Source organism: Peromyscus maniculatus, chromosome 5, assembly GCF_049852395.1.
Source record: "Peromyscus maniculatus bairdii isolate BWxNUB_F1_BW_parent chromosome 5, HU_Pman_BW_mat_3.1, whole genome shotgun sequence".
NCBI classification, from domain to species: domain Eukaryota; kingdom Metazoa; phylum Chordata; class Mammalia; order Rodentia; family Cricetidae; genus Peromyscus; species Peromyscus maniculatus.
In genome coordinates, this window is record NC_134856.1 from 117,444,983 (window position 1) to 117,462,407 (window position 17,425).

General features: G+C 43.3%; 1 protein-coding gene across 1 annotated transcript; it reads right to left on the reverse strand.

The window, feature by feature from the left end:
• Nucleotides 1-7,813: 7,813 nt before the first annotated feature.
• LOC102913984 (histone H3.3A-like) lies at nt 7,814-8,777 on the reverse strand. The gene has a single exon (XM_015990823.3). The coding sequence runs from the start codon at nt 8,742-8,744 to the stop codon at nt 8,334-8,336; it is 411 nt and encodes a 136-aa protein (XP_015846309.1). The 5' UTR covers nt 8,745-8,777; the 3' UTR covers nt 7,814-8,333.
• Nucleotides 8,778-17,425: the final 8,648 nt, after the last annotated feature.

A 17,425-nucleotide genomic window follows, 5' to 3' on the forward strand; every position in this document is an offset into this window, starting at 1 on the left:
TTCGGAGAGTTAGGAGCACCGCAGGAGGAAGGGTAAGATTTTAGCTCTGAGCTCTGACCTCTTGGCTTTCTCTTTTACATTGGTCCTGTGTTTCTTATTTAATAAGACAATTGGTTACATCTACAGCTACCATCATCATCATCATTAATAACATCACCACCACTGCCCCTACCACCACCACCATCACCAGCAATAACATCACCATTACTACCATAATCACTATCAATAATGTTATCACCAATACCACTTTCCCTACCACCATAAATAACATCATCATCACCATCACCACCATCACTACTGCTACCATCACTACCATGACCAAACCAGTATCATTAATCACATAATCAGCAGCAATAAGATCATTATCATCATCACCATCACTATTATCACCACACTATTACTGCTGCTGCTGCCGCCGCCGCCGCCGCCGCCGCCGCCGCCACCACCACCACCACCACCACCACCAATCACCCCCCTGTAACTTCCATGTTTTAAAAAACTTGGTGCCTTGCATCAATCCTGTGAGATACTGTGATAAAGTGATTTTGTTAGTATCCTGGTCTGTCTCTATTAACAGAGAGAAGAAAACATCTGTCACTAAGAAGTAAAGTGTGCTCACATTGAAGCAGTATGATTGAAGAAGCTAAAGGTTTCTATTTTTAAAGGATGGATTTAGATGGAAGTTCTGTGTAAACGAGGTCCTGCACTCGAGAAAGTCTTTGGAAATGCTGCTGACATAGGCGAGAAAGAAGATGCATGGCAGCTATTTACAGTTGATGAGTTTGTCTCTAGTGCTTTGGGGTTTTGTCCTGTTTTGTTCTTGGGCTTCAAATTAAGGAATCTTTACTAAACATGGATATAGTGCACAGAAAAAAAATGAAGCCAGAAGCATACTCAATATATTGGGTGAGAGACATTAGATATTAAAGATCTTAAAGCCTGGAATATTGGGATAAAATTCACAAAATAGTATTTGGGAGATTGAAAATTTTATTTGATGTTGGGCCCAAGATATATAGTCAGAAATACAATGCACAAAAGTGAAAGCACCAGGATTTTAGAGTAGGGCACAGCAGCTTTATCATTTGTCTTAGTAGAAAGTAGACACCAATCATTTTGGAAAACATTTTAGAATTTTCCTTAAAACAAACATGCAAAGACTAACTCACCATTTACAATCCTCAGCACCTACACATGTCCACACGGAAGCCTCTTTATAAATGCTTGTGGTACTGTGTTGCCTGTAACCCTAAACTGGAGACAACCCAGCTATCCTTCAATACAAAGAAACCGACTGTTGATACATACAGGGTGGGTGATGCTCTACTAGTAGCTACAGACTTAGGTAGCATTGTCTTTTATTGAGGTAGTCCCCTTGACTACCTCTATTGGCTTTGAGGAACCCAGAAAGGGTGTCTGTTTTTGCATACATGATTTAAGTCTGACTGTGACTTCATAAACAGGGTGAGGCTGAATTAATGAGGTAAACATTCTTGAAAGAGAGGCTGGCTCTCTCAGCATGATGAGCATGCTGCCCAGTGGCTCACCATCACAGGTAGAATCTGGGGGTCAGGCCTAGGCTACTAACCCCTAGACACTGGGAGATAGTAAATACACAAACTACTAAGACTATGGTAACATGTAATTCAGTAATTGGCAACTCTCACAAGGACCATGGTTTGTGGTATAGGTGGCTGGGCCTTTCTTTGTTTCACCTTGTTTCAATTTGCTTTATAAATACCTTTCTTCTCATTCTCTTCCTCCTCCTCCCTCCATCCCCCCTCTCATCTCCTCCTTCTAATGTCTTATTGTATTGTCCAGGCTAGCTTAGAATTATCCATGAAGACAAAGCTGACCTTGAACTCAGAATTCTCCTGCATCAGCATGTTGAGCACTGGAACTGCAGATAGGTGCCACCACGCTTGACTTTATGTTATTTTTCAATGATTTCCAGAGGATTCTCCCCCAAATAGTAAACAGTCCTGAGATACTCTATGGATAATTGAAACTCATTACTTTTACTTTACAGAATGGGAAGTACGCGCGCGCGCGCGCACGCACACGTGCGTGCGTGCATGCGTGCGTGTGTAGAGTGGGGGGACATTAGATCACTCATTTAATCCAGAAATTTTTATCAGGACATCCTCTGTAGGCTGTGTGACTTATGCTGATTAGATCCAGGACAGTCAGGTCGTAGCTGTGTGGCTTCTTGCTTTGACATCACTAGGGACTGAACTGGTTGCTTGGTGGAACCATCTGGACAGGCAATCAGACTGTCTCCCACCCTGATGCCCTGAGGGGTACATTCACTTGGTTTCTTCTGTCTTTGCTGAGAAGCTGTGAAAACTTAACTTGGATCCCACCTTCCAGTCCTTAAGCTCTGGGGTGCCATTGCCTCCACAGCAAGGCTCACCTTCCTTTTTCTTGTTGGAATTCTGGGTAAGAGGGTTAATCACAGCTGAACCATAATGACCACTGTCTCCTGAGTGTTGCTTTCTATGGACTTGGCACCATCCTAAACACTTAATCCCTAATGTCATTAATTCTTACAATGACTTCATTTGGTAGCTAACATTAAAGTTATTAACAGACAAATGCCTTCAAGTGAGTTTGAGTTGCATACAGCCTACATTGAAGAAAAAAATGTCTGCACTAGTGAAGTCATGCATGGAAAAGACAAAAGATTCTTTCTCAAGTTATCTATAACATTTTGCATTTGCTAATAATTCTTCCCCTTTGGAAAATAATCCTCTTTAGATGTGGGTATTATATAAAATACACGTCTATTCCCGACTATTCTGGAACCAATTACCAGAAGTTTAAAATAGCCTAGTGTCACTGTCTGTCCCCCCTCTCCTGCCCACCCCTCAGTGTTCCTTTCTTCATAGCTCTGTCCTTTGCAAACAAAGAGGAGATGAGCACAAACTCAAAGCTGTCAGGTTTGGTTACCTGCTACCAGCTCCACCGCAGACCAGGTAGGCGAGAGTCAGACTAATAGGAAGCTTGTCATTGGGCATTTTCTGTGCTAGCTCTGTCCTTCCTGCCACAGAAGTCCGGATGCTGCCATTGAGATCCAGTGATCCCAAGCCACTGGGTAACAAGATAGCATTGATTACATAACCATGTTATTTCCAGGTGTTAGCATTTCCCTCAACTAACCCCCAAAATCTCCAGGCTAGTACCTGGTGTGGCTTGACTCTACCACATATATAGGGCATATTTGTTGTCACCCACCATGAATTCTAACCTCTTGTTTATTGGGCACCTGCCCTATGTAATATCCTTCTGTGTTAAATACTAAAGAAACAGGAGCCCCAGGCTCTACCAGGGAGGATGTTTGTATATAAAAACTAGATACAAGTGAAAAAAAACTAATAAATAAATGCTTCTTTTCCTATCCTTCTTTATAGTAAATTATGTGCTGTGTCTGTAGCCTGTATTCTCTATTTTATTTAGAATCTAAAGTACACAATTTTCCAATATGGCTGCTGTAACAAATCACTGTAGACTCAGTGCCTCAAACAGCACAGATTCATTGTCTTCTTCAAGGTTCAGAGTTTGGGAGGCCAAAGGGGGACAAAGTGCCAGCTGGGCTATGGTCCTTCTGGAGGCTTGAAGGTGAATCTGTTTTCTGGTCTCCTCCAGGTTCAGGAGGCTATTCACACAGCTTGACTCCTGGTCTGTCTTCTCACCCACAGCCAACAGTATTGGTGGTGTTTTTCACATGAAACTCTTCTGAATACTTTTGTGCATTTAAGGACCCATGAGGACATAGTCGGACATCCCATGATGATCTCCTAGTTGTAGCCACCTGCTTCAGACTGGCAGGTGCATAGAACCTGTGCTCAGTGTCCATTGGTATGAATTCCTCCAAGACAGATTATGCGCCCAGGAAGAGAAACTAGCTCAGTTTCCACTTCAAGTCTGTACCTCAGTACCTGTACTAGGCAGGTTCTCTAGAGAAAAAGAACCAATGATGTGCATATGTACAATGAAAGGGGCATCCCTGGAATGCCTTGTGATACACTAAGGGCTAGGTAGTCTAACCGTGATTGTTTATACAATGAAGAAAATGAGAACCACAGTTCACAAAGCTAGATGGCCCAGTAGTCCCCTTCTGGTGCTGAGGATTCCTGAAGAACTTTGGGTCCTCAGTCTATGTGAAAAGGCCAAAGAATCTGATGTTTAGTGCCAGCAAAGATGGCGGTGGCATCATCATCATCATTATCACCACCACCACCACCACCACCATCATCAAAGACAAGGATAAGCACACAGGGCAGCCAAAAGCAGAAAGGCAGTACTGAGCCACTGAGTCTTTCCCCCTCAATCAATCCTTCCAGGAATTTCTCTCACAGACCTGCCTGGAGCCACTGGTCCCTAGATGACTCTAGCCCCCATCAGGTTGACAATCAAGATTCTCTATCACAATATTTCCAAATTGGTGACAAACAGTTGGGATCTTTTGGTTGAGACCAGGCTCCTGCATCAGCTTCTCCTCTTAACTTAAACGTTTTGGTGTTTATGCCTAGATTTGTTGGAAGAACAGGGATGCAAAAAAGTAGGTAGAAAGTTTTGAGAGGTCTCCAGATTAAGGATGGTGGCCCATGTCTATAATCCCAGTGGCAGAAAGACCTTGGGATTGACACTCTGTCTCAAACACAGAAGAAAAACGATCCTGAGGCAGATGTAGATAGAGGATACATTCAGGTGATGCCCACCTCAGGTTCATTTTAAATGTTCTCTCCAAATCCAAAGGGTCCTGTATTGAGCATAGGCAAAAGAACCTCTAAATATGTCACATTTTGTCATATCAATCCCTGTCATGTGGTGCCAAGGGTGCCACAGAAAACAAACAAAAGCCTCGTTTTGGAGAAGTCCAATAAGCCTCAGTATTGTTGACCTATGTGAAGGTCACCCTTGCTGTTCCTTTTTTCCCTGAACATGTCACCCTGAACATGTTACCTTCCATCTCTCCCCCAAAGCAGCTTCATGGACCAAAGCCATCTTCTCTGATCATAACACTTCCCTGCCTGGTGGGCAAGACAGCCTGGAACCGGCTCCCTTAGACTCCTTTTAGGAATATGTGCTATTCATTAATTTCCAGAATGTTTAGCACAGAGCAGCACTCCCCCCCCAGGTAGCAGAGATGGGTGGTACAATTCTTCAGTGACCTCAGGCAGCCCTTGTTCCCTACGCTTTACCCCCGAGGCACTGTAATGAGATTTGTGAAGACCCTGTTTTTATTCTGAAGGGAATCTGAGCCACACTAGACAGCAGTTTCCTCCTGATCTGAGGAGAGCTAACAAGTGAGGCAGAGAAACAAATGGGTCTGTCCTTGTTAAAGTCACTGCCTGGTGTTCCCATTAAAACGGACCTATCAGAGAAGCCTTCTCACACGTAATTGCCACCAATACATCCATCACGCCACAGCTATTTCTACCAGAACCCAACCTGCCAATATAATTAAAGGAGGAAAAGAGAACAAATTTATTCATGGGGGTCATCCATCAGGGTCATGTTTACACTTCTGCTGTTAACCATTACTGGAGTCTTCTTTCTCAGAGAATTTGCTTGCATCTCAAAGGTACTTGTGAGCTTCCTGCAAGGGAGTGACCAGAGGGAAACGTCCAGCAGGTAGATCAAAGTTGGAAGCCCTGAGTTCTACAAGTAAAAGACCTTATCTAAGTGACTTTGCCCGGATCGTTTAGCCTCTCTGATCCTCTTACTTTCCTGTCAAACACTGAATTGCATGGAGCAGAAATCCTCAAGAAATGCCATGGACAGGTGGCCCCGCAGACTGCTTTTTTCTCTTCCTTAGTCCTTGTTGTCTTTTTTCTTCCCCCAGGAGCACTGAGTAGTATTATAAATAGGACTCTAATTAATGACCTTGCCAAGAACATAGTTAAAGCTATTCAAACGGAGAGGTTATGAGTGGGCATATATTCTTCCATATAAAGGAAAATGAAATTAATCTTGTTAGAAACAGAACACCTTCTAGAGGAGGCAAAGGGTGCCATGGGAGTGGGAAGGATGCTATTTTTGTAAGGAGTTCCTGCGGGGTCAGGGATTGACTCTTGAGGAGCCATCGGGGAGACGATAGGCAATGTTCAATCCTTGCTCTTCTGGCTTCTTGCTTTCTGTGGCTGTTGCTTCCAGCTCTGCCGATGATTTAACATCCTCCATCCAGCTCTAGGTGCTGCAGCAAGACAGAGCCTTGGGCCTCCATATGTCTCCCTCTAGCTCATCTCCCAGGGAGGTGCTGGAGAAACTGTATACATCTCACTTCACTTACCAGTTATGCTCTGGTAACATTTAGATGTGCTCCTCCATTCCACACCTTTGCTCTGAGCTTCAGGCCTGCCCATCTTTCTTTCCATGAAGCACCACCATCAGATGTCTCAGAACCTCAGATGAAACTTGGCTGAAGTGAGACAGTGCTGTCCTTGTGTGTGGTGACATATTGTGCACCCTAATAAAATTTACCTGAAGATCAGAGAACAGAACAAGCCACTAGATTAGACATAGAAGCCCGGCAGTGGTGGCACACACCTTTAATCCTAGCACTCGGGAAGCAGAGATCCAGGATCTCTGTGAGTTCAAAGCCACCCTGGACTACATGAGATTGACTCAGTCTAGGAGAAAAAACAGAGCCAGACAGTGGTGGCACACACCTTTAATCCCTGTACTGGGAAGCACACATGTTTATAATCCCAGGAAGTGATGGCTGGGGGGAGAAAGGTATATAAGGCGTGAGGAGACAGGAACTAAAGGCTTTTTAGCAGAAGCATCCCTTCCAGCTAGAGGCTTTTTTGGCTGGATCCTTTCAGGTGAGGACTCAGAGGATTTCAGTCAGAGGATTGATAGAATTGGTGAGGTGAGATGTGGCAGTGGCTTGTTCCTTTGTCTCTCTGATCTTTCAGCATTTACCCCAATATCTGGTATCGAGTTTTTTTTTATTATTATATGATAAATTAGCAATTTGTGCAATACCCATGTCTAACTCTGGTCTTGATGCAGTGTCTGCTGCCTCAGGACATGGAACCTGAATGTAAAAGCCTTCCAGAGAATTGTCCTCAGTGCCTCTCTCTTTCAGTCACCACCAGTCCAGCCATGCATTCCAATTTCACAGCTTAAGTGTGTGGCTGCCATAGCCTTTGGTTGACCCTCCATCATCCTCACTCTCACCCAGTCCTTTCTCCAGACCTGTCCCTTCAGTGGATCTGTACTTCACTCTTTCTTGGTCACTGTTTGCTGAAAGTCCTTTCCAAGCTTCAGGAATAAAATTCCACAGTCATCACAAGACTTAAAGGCGTTCTTACCCGTATCCCTGGCTGTCTTAACTCTATTCTTGTGTGACAGACACATTGACTTTTGCTGTTTGGTTTTTCTTTTTAATTGCATATATATGTGGTTGTCTTACGTGCAGGTATATGCATATAAGTGCAGGTGCTCACGGAGGCCAAAAGAGGGCAGCAGATCCCTTGGAGCTTGAGTTACAGGAGGTTGTAAGCCACTCATTAGGCTGCTGGAATCAAACTCAGTCCTTTAGAACAGTGCACGATTTTATTGATGAGTTGTCTCTCCAACTTCTGCTGTTGGTTTTAACTGACACATAATGCATATGTTACAGGGTACAGTGTGATGTTTCAACATATGTATGTCATATAACAAGCATGACCATTACCTCAAACTTTTGTCATTCATGTATGGAGACCACATAAACTCCTTTTATTAGCTCCAACATTTTAATTTTATATGTGGTGATGTTTTTAATTGGCATTTGTTTTTGTACCTCTTCCTCCATTCCCTCTTTTTTTTTATAGTTTAATGTATTTTAATAGCAAACTTACAAGAACAGCACAGAAGACAGACAACATTAAAAACATGTACTTGCATGTAGGATAATTCAGTTAGAAAAGTATAGTGAATGGATGGAATCTACTGTATGATAAAAATGCTACAAACACCATTTAGTTGCCATCAATAAGAAATTTACTTATTTTAAAAAAATCCAAATGCTGGCATTGTCCAGAAAATTTTAACAGGTTTATTTATAATTGTTATAAAGTTGAACTGTTGAAATGTGTTCACTGAAACATTTTGCTTGCATTAATGCTTTACATCTTGCATTTATATTAAAAATTCACACACAAGTGAAAATGGAAAAACTGCCAATACCTGATTTCTATCCCCTATTTTTCCACTCGCAATCATATACTTAGGTACCTTTTGACCCCATGGAAAAAATATCTAACATTCAGAACTACTGATAACAAGAAGAAGAGGAAAAAAAAATTTGAGAATGAAATGTTTCCCCTCATAGTGGACTCTTAAGCACGTTCTCCGCATATGCGGCGTGCTAGCTGGATATCTTTTGGCATAATTGTTACACGTTTGGCATGGATAGCACACAGGATGGTATCTTCCAAAAGGCCAACCAGATAGGTCTCACTTGCCTCCTGCAAAGCACCAATAGCTGCACTCTGGAAGCGCAGATCTGTTTTGAAGTCCTGAGCAATTTCTCGCACCAGACGCTGGAAGGGGAGCTTGCGAATCAGAAGTTCAGTGGACTTCTGATAACGTCTGATTTCACGGAGTGCCACAGTACCAGGCCTGTAACGATGAGGTTTCTTCACCCCTCCAGTAGAAGGCGCACTCTTGCGGGCGGCTTTAGTAGCCAGTTGTTTCCTGGGTGCTTTACCAACGGTGGATTTGCGGGCAGTCTGCTTTGTACGAGCCATGGTATGGGCACCTCCTTACTTACCCCCCCTTCTCTTTCGGCTGGAGCTCTGCAAGAGAGAGGCAGCGCTGGCGTGAGGGAGCGGCGGCTGCGAACACCTCCATTCCCTCTTTCTACCCATCTCCATCCCTCAGATCCAGTGATACTCTGACTCTAGTGTTCTCTATTCTGCTTCCATTTCACATGCATTCTATTGCTCTTCTCCTATTAATATCTCTTTCTCCCTTTAATGGTCCTCTTTCTAGTTTCATATCTATAAATCCAGGCTCCACAGCTAAGAGAAGATGTGCAGTATTAGTAGTCTGTCTTATTTCATGTAGCAAAATAATTTCTAGTTTTGTTAATTCTCTGACAAATGTTATAATTTCAATTTTTTATGGCTGAATAAAACTCCTTTTTGTCTATACCCCAAGTTTCCTTTATTAATTCATCTATTGATGGATGTCTAGGTTGGTTCCACTTCTTAGCTACTGTAAATAGTGCATCAATAAACATGTATATAGAGCCAAGATTCGAAGTCTCCTGAAAGGCACCACACTCTGTCACCTCGGGCCTGTGCAATGATGTCCCCCTCTCTTCCACACGCCCCCTCTCACCCCCTTTCTCATTTGTCTGGTTTTTACTCATCTATATGATCTCATCTTAGAAACCACCATGTTTTGTTTTCAAATATACTGTCTACATGGTGACAACTCTGAATTGGGGTACCTCAGTCTGGGTGCATCCATTGGTGTGGGCTGTTATCTGGCAGCTGTCGGGATGCTGTTGCTCTTGTTCATTTGTGTCTATGCCCACATCAGCTGTGGAAGCATTCATCACAACATGCAGAATGCGGCTGGCGGTTTGGCTGCGAATCCTGAAGACAAAGAGGCTCACTCTCGTACGTCCTGAGAAGTAAACGATTGTGGTGGGGAAGTAAGGGGTGGCGGATCAGACCTATTAAGCAACATTCTCCAAGCCAAAGTCAGAAAGAGGTTATTCGGGCATAATTGCACATTTGGCTTACAACACAGTCCCAATAGCTTTCAGTTCTTTTATGGACTCTTTTCAGAAATATCACATCACAGCACTCTTAATGGTGAAGAAAAGGATATCGTGTGGAAAAAGCATCAACATTAACCATTCTGTGATGAAAGTAATAGATGCACTCAGTATAAAGAGATTCTAGGAATTCCTTAAGAACCTATCTTTGCTCTCTGACCCCCTTCCCAGCACATCACCCAGATCTTCTCCTACAGACTTCCACCACCCCATCCCTTTGTCTCAGCTGCCAACGCACAAAGGCATTACCAGCAAAGACAAGACCAAACGGCAGCACCTAAAATTACAAGCATCCCAAACCCTGACGCCTAGATGCCAACGTAAAAACACAACCACTAACAGCCAGGACAATCTGTCCTCACTACAGCCCAGCAACCCTGCTATATAGTAGGCCTGGAAAAATGCAATATATCTGAAGCACAAAGAATTCAAAATAGCTATTATGAATATAATAGGTCTTTTAAAAGGATATGAATAAATCTATTAATGAAATCTATAAAAATATTAAAAAATCTATAAAATATAAACAAAAAGTAGAATGAAATGAAGAAAACAGAACTTGTACAGCCACTGTGGAAATCAATGTGACAGTTCCTCAGGAAGCTGGTAATCAATCTACCTCAAGATCCAGGTATATCTTGGGCATATATCCAGAGAATAACTCATCTTACTACAGGGGAACTTACTTAACCATGTTCATTCTGCTTTATAAATAGCCAGAAACTGGAAACAACCTAGATTTCTGTAAATGGCTAAACAAAATGTGCAACATTTACACAATGGAATATCACTCAATCATTAATAAATGATACTATGAAATTTACAGGTAAATGGATGGTACTAGAAAATATTATCCTGAAAGGGATAACCCAGACCCAGAAAGACAAATTTGGTAGGTGTTCACTTATATCTGTGTGTTAACTGTTAAGTCTTGGTTAAATAAGCTACAATTCATGTAGCCACAAGTGTTAGGTATAGAGTAGGGGACTAAGGGGGAGGGATAGATCTCCCCAGGAAGGAGAAATAGAATAGACAGATATGGATGGATGAGGAGGGGTGGGAATGGAATGGGAGAATTAAACAGGGAGGGGAGGAAAGAGGGGAGATAAGAGAGGGGGTTATAGTGTAAAAAATAAAACTAAGAGCCATTTGAGGGGTTGTATGAAATCTGAATACAGTAGAAGCTTCTTTTCTATTTTATTTTATAATTTAATTTAATTTTACATATCAGCCATGGATTCCCTTGTCCTCCCCCCTCTCATCCCCACCCCGCCTTCCCCCCAGCCCACCCCCCATTCCTATCTCCTCCAGGGCAAAGACTCCCCTGGGGATTGAGTTCAACCTGGTAGATTCAGTCCAGGCAGGTCCAGGCCCCTCCTCCCAGGCGGAGCCAAGTGTCCCCTGTATAAGCCCTAGGTTCCAGCCAGCTCATGCACTAAGGACAGGTCCCAGTCCCACTGCCTGGGGGCCTCCCAAACAGTTCAAGCTAATCAACTGTCTCACTTATCCAGAGGACCTGATCCAATTGGGGGCTCCTCAGCTATTGGTTCATAGTTCATGTGTTTCCATTTGTTTGGTTATTTGTCCCTGTGCTTTTTCCAACCTTAGTCTCAATTCTCGCTCATACAAAGCCTCCTCTTTCTCGCCAATTGGACTCCTGGAGCTCCACTTGGGGCCTGGCCATGGATCTCTGCATCCGGTTTCCTCAGTCATTGGATAATGTTTCTAGCACGACAATTAGGGTGTTTGGCCATCCTATAACCAGAGTAGGTCAGTTTGGGCTTTCTCTTGACCATTGCCAGTAGTCTATTGTGGAGGTATCTTTGTGGATTTCTGTGGACCTCTCTAGCACTTTGCTTATTCCTATTCTCATGTGGTCTTCATTTATCATGGTCTCCTATTCCTTGTTCTCCCTTTCTGTTCTTGATCCAGCTGGGATCTCCCGCTCCCCTAAGCTCTCTTTCCCTCGACCCTTGCCCTTCATTACCCCCACTCACGTCCAGGTTGTTCATATAGATCTCATCCATTTCTCTGTCATTGGGTGATCCCTGTGTCTTTCTTGGGGTCCTGTTTTCTAGGTAGCCTCCCTGGAGTTGTGAGTAGCAGTCTAGTCATCTTTGTTTTACATGTAGTATCCTCCTATGAGTGAGTACATTCCATGTTTGTCTTTCTGAGTCTGGGTTACCTCACTCAGGATGATTTTTTTTAGATCTTCTTAAAGTATATACGTGTATGAAGGTGATCTAAATGAAATCACCAAATAATGGAGGAGACAGAGCTTCAGCTGGACATCTCTTTCTGTCAAATGAACCTTCCAGTACTGAGAATGGGTTCCATCTAATCAAGTTGTTGGCCAAAGGGGTCCAATGGGAACCCCCAAACAATCCAGGCTATGGCTAAGGCTGTTCGTTACTCACTATAAACTGATGGTAAGGTCCTGTTAGTGAAGACAGCATCTACACAACTCATTGAACACAAAGACTAGTGTTCATGGTACTCGAAAGTACTCTGCATGCTACCAAAGGAGAAAGGTAGACACCAACCTAGCTAAAAAGCCTTTACAATGGGGAGCTGCCTACAAGACACACTGGTGCAATGGTGGTTTAGAGTTTACGGGAGTAACCGACCACTATTTGATTTGATTTAAGGCCCAGTCCAAGAGATGGAATCCATACTTGACACTGCTTGGGTGGTCAAGAACCTGAGACTAGATAGACCATGGACCTAGGGGAAAACTGAAGCACTACTGGTCTAATAAAGCACTGTAGCAATAAACTGACTCCTAACAACATTCTGCTATCCTCATAGATCCGTAATGCCTTACTCAGCCATCATCAGAGAAGCTTCCTCCTGCAGCAGATGGGGACACATACAGAAACTGACAGCCAGACAAAGTGCAGAAAGTGAGAGACCTTGGAATACTCAGCCCTAAATGGGGTCTTCATCAAATGCCTCCCCATAGGACTTACGGAACTCTGTGGAGGAGGAAGCAGAAAGAGTGCAAAAGTCAGAGGGGATGGAGGACAGCAAGAAAAAGAAAACAAGACTTTCCAAACACAACAGGACTGATGCACATAATGAAGTAACGGAGACTTAGGCAACATACACAGGGACTGACTGCGTGTGTCTACACTAGAAGAGGCCCTAGAGCTGCGAGAAGAAGTAGACACACACCTCCACCCCTAATGCAACAACTACCTCCAACTGGTAACTGCTTGCAAAGGGATAGTTTAGTTTTCCCTAATAGAGTTTTACTGGGTATACAAATCACACTAAGGGCAGGCCTCATTCCCATCAGTAGACGGACAACACAAAATGAATTCAGTGGCTGGCATCTCATAATGCTGTGTCTGGACCTTCCCCCCGCCCCCTGCCCCTTCAGGTCCTTTGAGTACATATCATGGCTTCTGATTTGGTGTTTTTATGGGATTCCCCCACTGTGTGGCTCTCTCTCTCTCTCTCTCTCTCTCTCTCTCTCTCTCTCTCTCTCTCTCTCTCTCTCTCTCTCTCTCTGTGATTGTATTTATTGTGTTTCTTATTTGGCTCTTTTTTCTGTTTCTTTTTTTCTATTCTGATTTTTTGTTTTATCTGATTTTAATTTATTCTTCTTCTTTAGATGCCTGTTCATTTTCTATGGAGAGACAGAAAGGGTATGGATCGAATGGTGGAGGAAAGGAGAGGAACTGGGAGGAATTAGGGAAGGGGAAACCATAATCAGAATACATTGCATGAAAAAAAATCTATTTTCAGTAAAAGAAAAAAAAAGAACTGAAGAACTGATCTCCCACTCTCAGATTTCTCCTGGTTGTGCATACAATGATATTTAATAAAAATCGAAGTCAAATAAAGCAAATGAGATATTCTGAGTCCTAGTGTGTAATGTGTAATATTTAGTTGGAGGGAATTTTTCCTTTCTTAGTGGTACATACAATGACGGTGTGTGTTTCAGGTGATGGCGTCTTAGAATTGGTGGAACAGCTCTCAAGAACAATTTTTGCTGGTGCCCCAAATCAAGCCGGGCCATTACTTGAAAGACTTTCTCATAATCCAGTAGCTCATTAGATCACAAATAGGTATAAGAAATCCTAATTGTCCAATTATCTAGTTACTGTCTGCAAGACAGAAAGTTCGATGTAACATGGACTGTATCCTATTCATTGCTTTCCCCGCAGAGCTAGAATGCAGATATTGTTCAAGATATTGTTTGGACTTGAGGCATAGCTTAGTAGCAGAGTAGTTTAGCAAGCAGAAGGTCCTGAATTCAACTCCCAGCATTGCAGAAAAAGAGAAGAGCACTTTGTTTAGATGAATGGATGAGTCTGCTTATAGCTGACCTCGTGACCTCTGGGTAGCCTAGAAATAGACAGCTTTAGAGGAATTCTAACTTCACCATAGCCAAGATGTGCAGCTGTGAAGTGAGCTGGTGGGGAGGACCAAGGGTCAGGAGAAACCTTCAGTTGCTGAGAAGCAGTTAAAACTCCATCCTGAGCAAGGAGCCTCTGCAACACCAATCTTTTGCATTGGAATGCAGCACCCAGTTCCTGGTGTTACTGCAACAGTGATGGCTGTGTGCTATGTGGCCAGCATTTCCTCTTCCATACTGATCATCACATTCTTGAATTTAGACTCTCAGGTAGGCTTATCTCCCAGGTCAAATAAACCCTTTCCTCCCCGACTTGCTTTTTGATCATGGTGTTTTGTTGCAGCTACAGAAACCTTAACTAAGATAAACACCATCTAAGTCATCCTTGTTTTAAGGAGGACCGCCGGTATGATTATGGGGGAGTTTGGCCTGCTAGCCTCTTCCTTATGTTTTCCCCCCAGGACTCTGTGATCTTTGTTTATATTAGTTTGGCCATAGAACCTTCTAACTGAAATACTCTGTGTCCTGTGAGAACCCCAAAGATCCAGCAAGTTATCTTTTACAGAATGTTTAGGGACTCTGAAGGTCTATTAGCATTACAAATGTGCCAGGAAATAAGTCCTTGGGTATTCATTGTGAGAGAAGCCCAAAGTGGCCCCCATTTCCTTGCTTGATAGCTTATTAAAAAGTTGGGAATTTTCTACTGGGGTGAGAAAGACAACTTTTACTTGTTTCGTGGGTGGTTTTTTGAAAAGCCTTGGAGACTCATTCCTAACACAGGTCTATTCGAACGTGTCAAAGGCATTTACCATTCACCCACACATGCAGGGAAGGCAGAAGACAGAATATAGAAGAAATTAGAGCCTCCAGGGTGGAAGGAAGATTTTTTTTCCCCTCCTGGCAGTAAGGAGGTCTGCACACAGCACCTGGGGTGATGCAAGGTGAGAGCCCCTGCAGCCCCATTTACTCCACCCACTCATTGAGGGGAATACGGAACATCCCAGATGCTCAGACATCCCAGTTTTTAACCAAAAAATCATCCTTAATTCAAAGAACTCAGCAACCCTGTATACTTTCTACAGGGCAATCAGCCACTAGTTGTCTGAAGCCTGTCTTGCAGATATTTTCAAAGTCTTCATCCCAAAGCAAAAAGATGGTTAAGTAACCGGGCAATGACAGAGGAGGTCACTTGTCTCCAAGCACTCACTGGGAGTTCAGACTTAGGACAGGTGAGATGTCCAGGTCCTGCTAAGGACATTGACATGCAAGCCCATGCATTTTCAGCTGATGTGCCAGGATCATGAACACTGATGTCTGGAATGAGCTCTTTTGGGTCTTAAATTCTTCTCATTGCTGGTGACTCTTTGGAAAACGTCCTCAAATTTTACATATAATGGTAAGTTCCTGTGATGATCCACGGCAGCCATTCCCACAACCAGCACTTCACTGGTCTGAATTCTGTTCCAGTTTTATTGCCTCAAACTCCACTCATGACTCCAGACTCCAGAGATGTTGACAGTGTCTCCATCTCCCTGGAACTGGCATTTTAATTCAGCTTTACTTCCTGTAGCTAGAGTTTTCCTGCCTTGCCCACAGTCAGGACAAATCTCTCTCAACCCAGTGGCACGTTTTCTGCCAGCTCTGGGAGCCATCGTGGGTCTATGCTTTTATCAAAGCAGCGTGTAGCCCAGAAACCTCCTTTTTTGTTTTATACTAGCAAAGGCTAAATTCACCATGCAGCTTAATGTGCCACTTGCAGAGGCCTCATTCCCGCCATACTGCAGGTCAAGCGCACATGCCAGTAACCCACCATAGTAGCTCAAACACGCAGGCTGCCACTAACTTGAGAGAAACAACTAGGAACTGTTTTTAGTTCCATTTTAGAATCTTTTTTTTCTCAGGTTTTAGGTGGAAACTCTTGCCAACACATTGGGTGCCAGTTTTAGCTAGAGTTTTCCTGCCTTGCCCACAGTCAGGACAAATCTCTGTCACCCGCCAGTTCCACAGCCGTTCAGACCCAACCAAGTAAACACAGAGACTTATATTGCTTACAAACTATATGGCCATGGCAGGCCTCTTGCTAACTGTTCTTATAGCTTAAATTAATCCATTTCCATAAATCTATACCTTGCCATGTGGCTCGTGGCTTACCGGCATCTTCACATGCTGCTTGTCATGGCTGGTGGCTGGCAGTGACTCCTTCAGCCTTCCTGATCTTTCTTTTCTCTTGTTAGTCCCGCCTATACTTCCTGCCTAGCCACTGGCCAATCAGTGTTTTATTTATTGACCAATCAGAGCAATTTGACATACAGACCATCCCACAGCAGCTTCCTACATGCATTCTCTCTCCTCTCCCTCTCTCTCTACTTCCATTCTCTCTCTCTCTCTCTCTCTCTCTCTCTCTCTCTCTCTCTCTCTCTCTCTCTCTCTCTCCATGGACATCCCCTGCTACCTGTAAATGTAGATGATTCTCTCCTTTGGCTTTGATTGTATAGAACACCATCTTCTACCTTCACTGTCCTGCTTCTGGCTGGAGTGTCCATTTGGGTTGTAAATGTGCCAGTGTGGGGTGGGGGCAGAAGAATGGAAGGCAGGGGTTCCCTGCATACCAGAATAACAAAGGTAGAGTTCTTTCCTTCTCCCCCTTCCTCTTATATCTATCTGCTTTCTTTTAATTAGATGAATAAGAAGCCCAGAAATGAGACCATAAACACTGAGATTGCACAAACTAAGTCGCACCCTGACTTTGGCAGTGGACACTTGCTGGGTTTTAAAATAAGGCAGCTTGAATTTTGGTAAGCTTTCCATACCGGTACACATATAGGCTAAGAAGAAGTCTCATTCCCAAAGGGCAATTTATTGAAACAAATAAACAAAATAAAACAAAACTCCAAGTGTCTAAGAAGGAGTTATGATAAAAAGTGCTTTTAAAATCACAACTATATCATGTCCTGACATTTATAATGAAATTGAGATCCGACCTTAGAGTCCTCAGGAGCACGAGATGTGTCTAAACAACTAGATTAAGACTCTTCTACTAGAAGTGTGCCTCACCTGGGAGGAGTCTGAGCTTCCCATAGCAATGTGGTTCAGTGGCTGCTGGCATGGCTCATGGTTTGTTCACAAGTGGAAGCCCAATACACACATGCAATTCTTCCATAGAATAAAAATGACTGCCTCCATTTTCAACCAGGCAGAACACTAACCTTGATTTGTTTGCTTTCATTTGCCCTTAGAATTATGTTGACCTAGTCTTTCACTTTGTGATTAAGAGACAT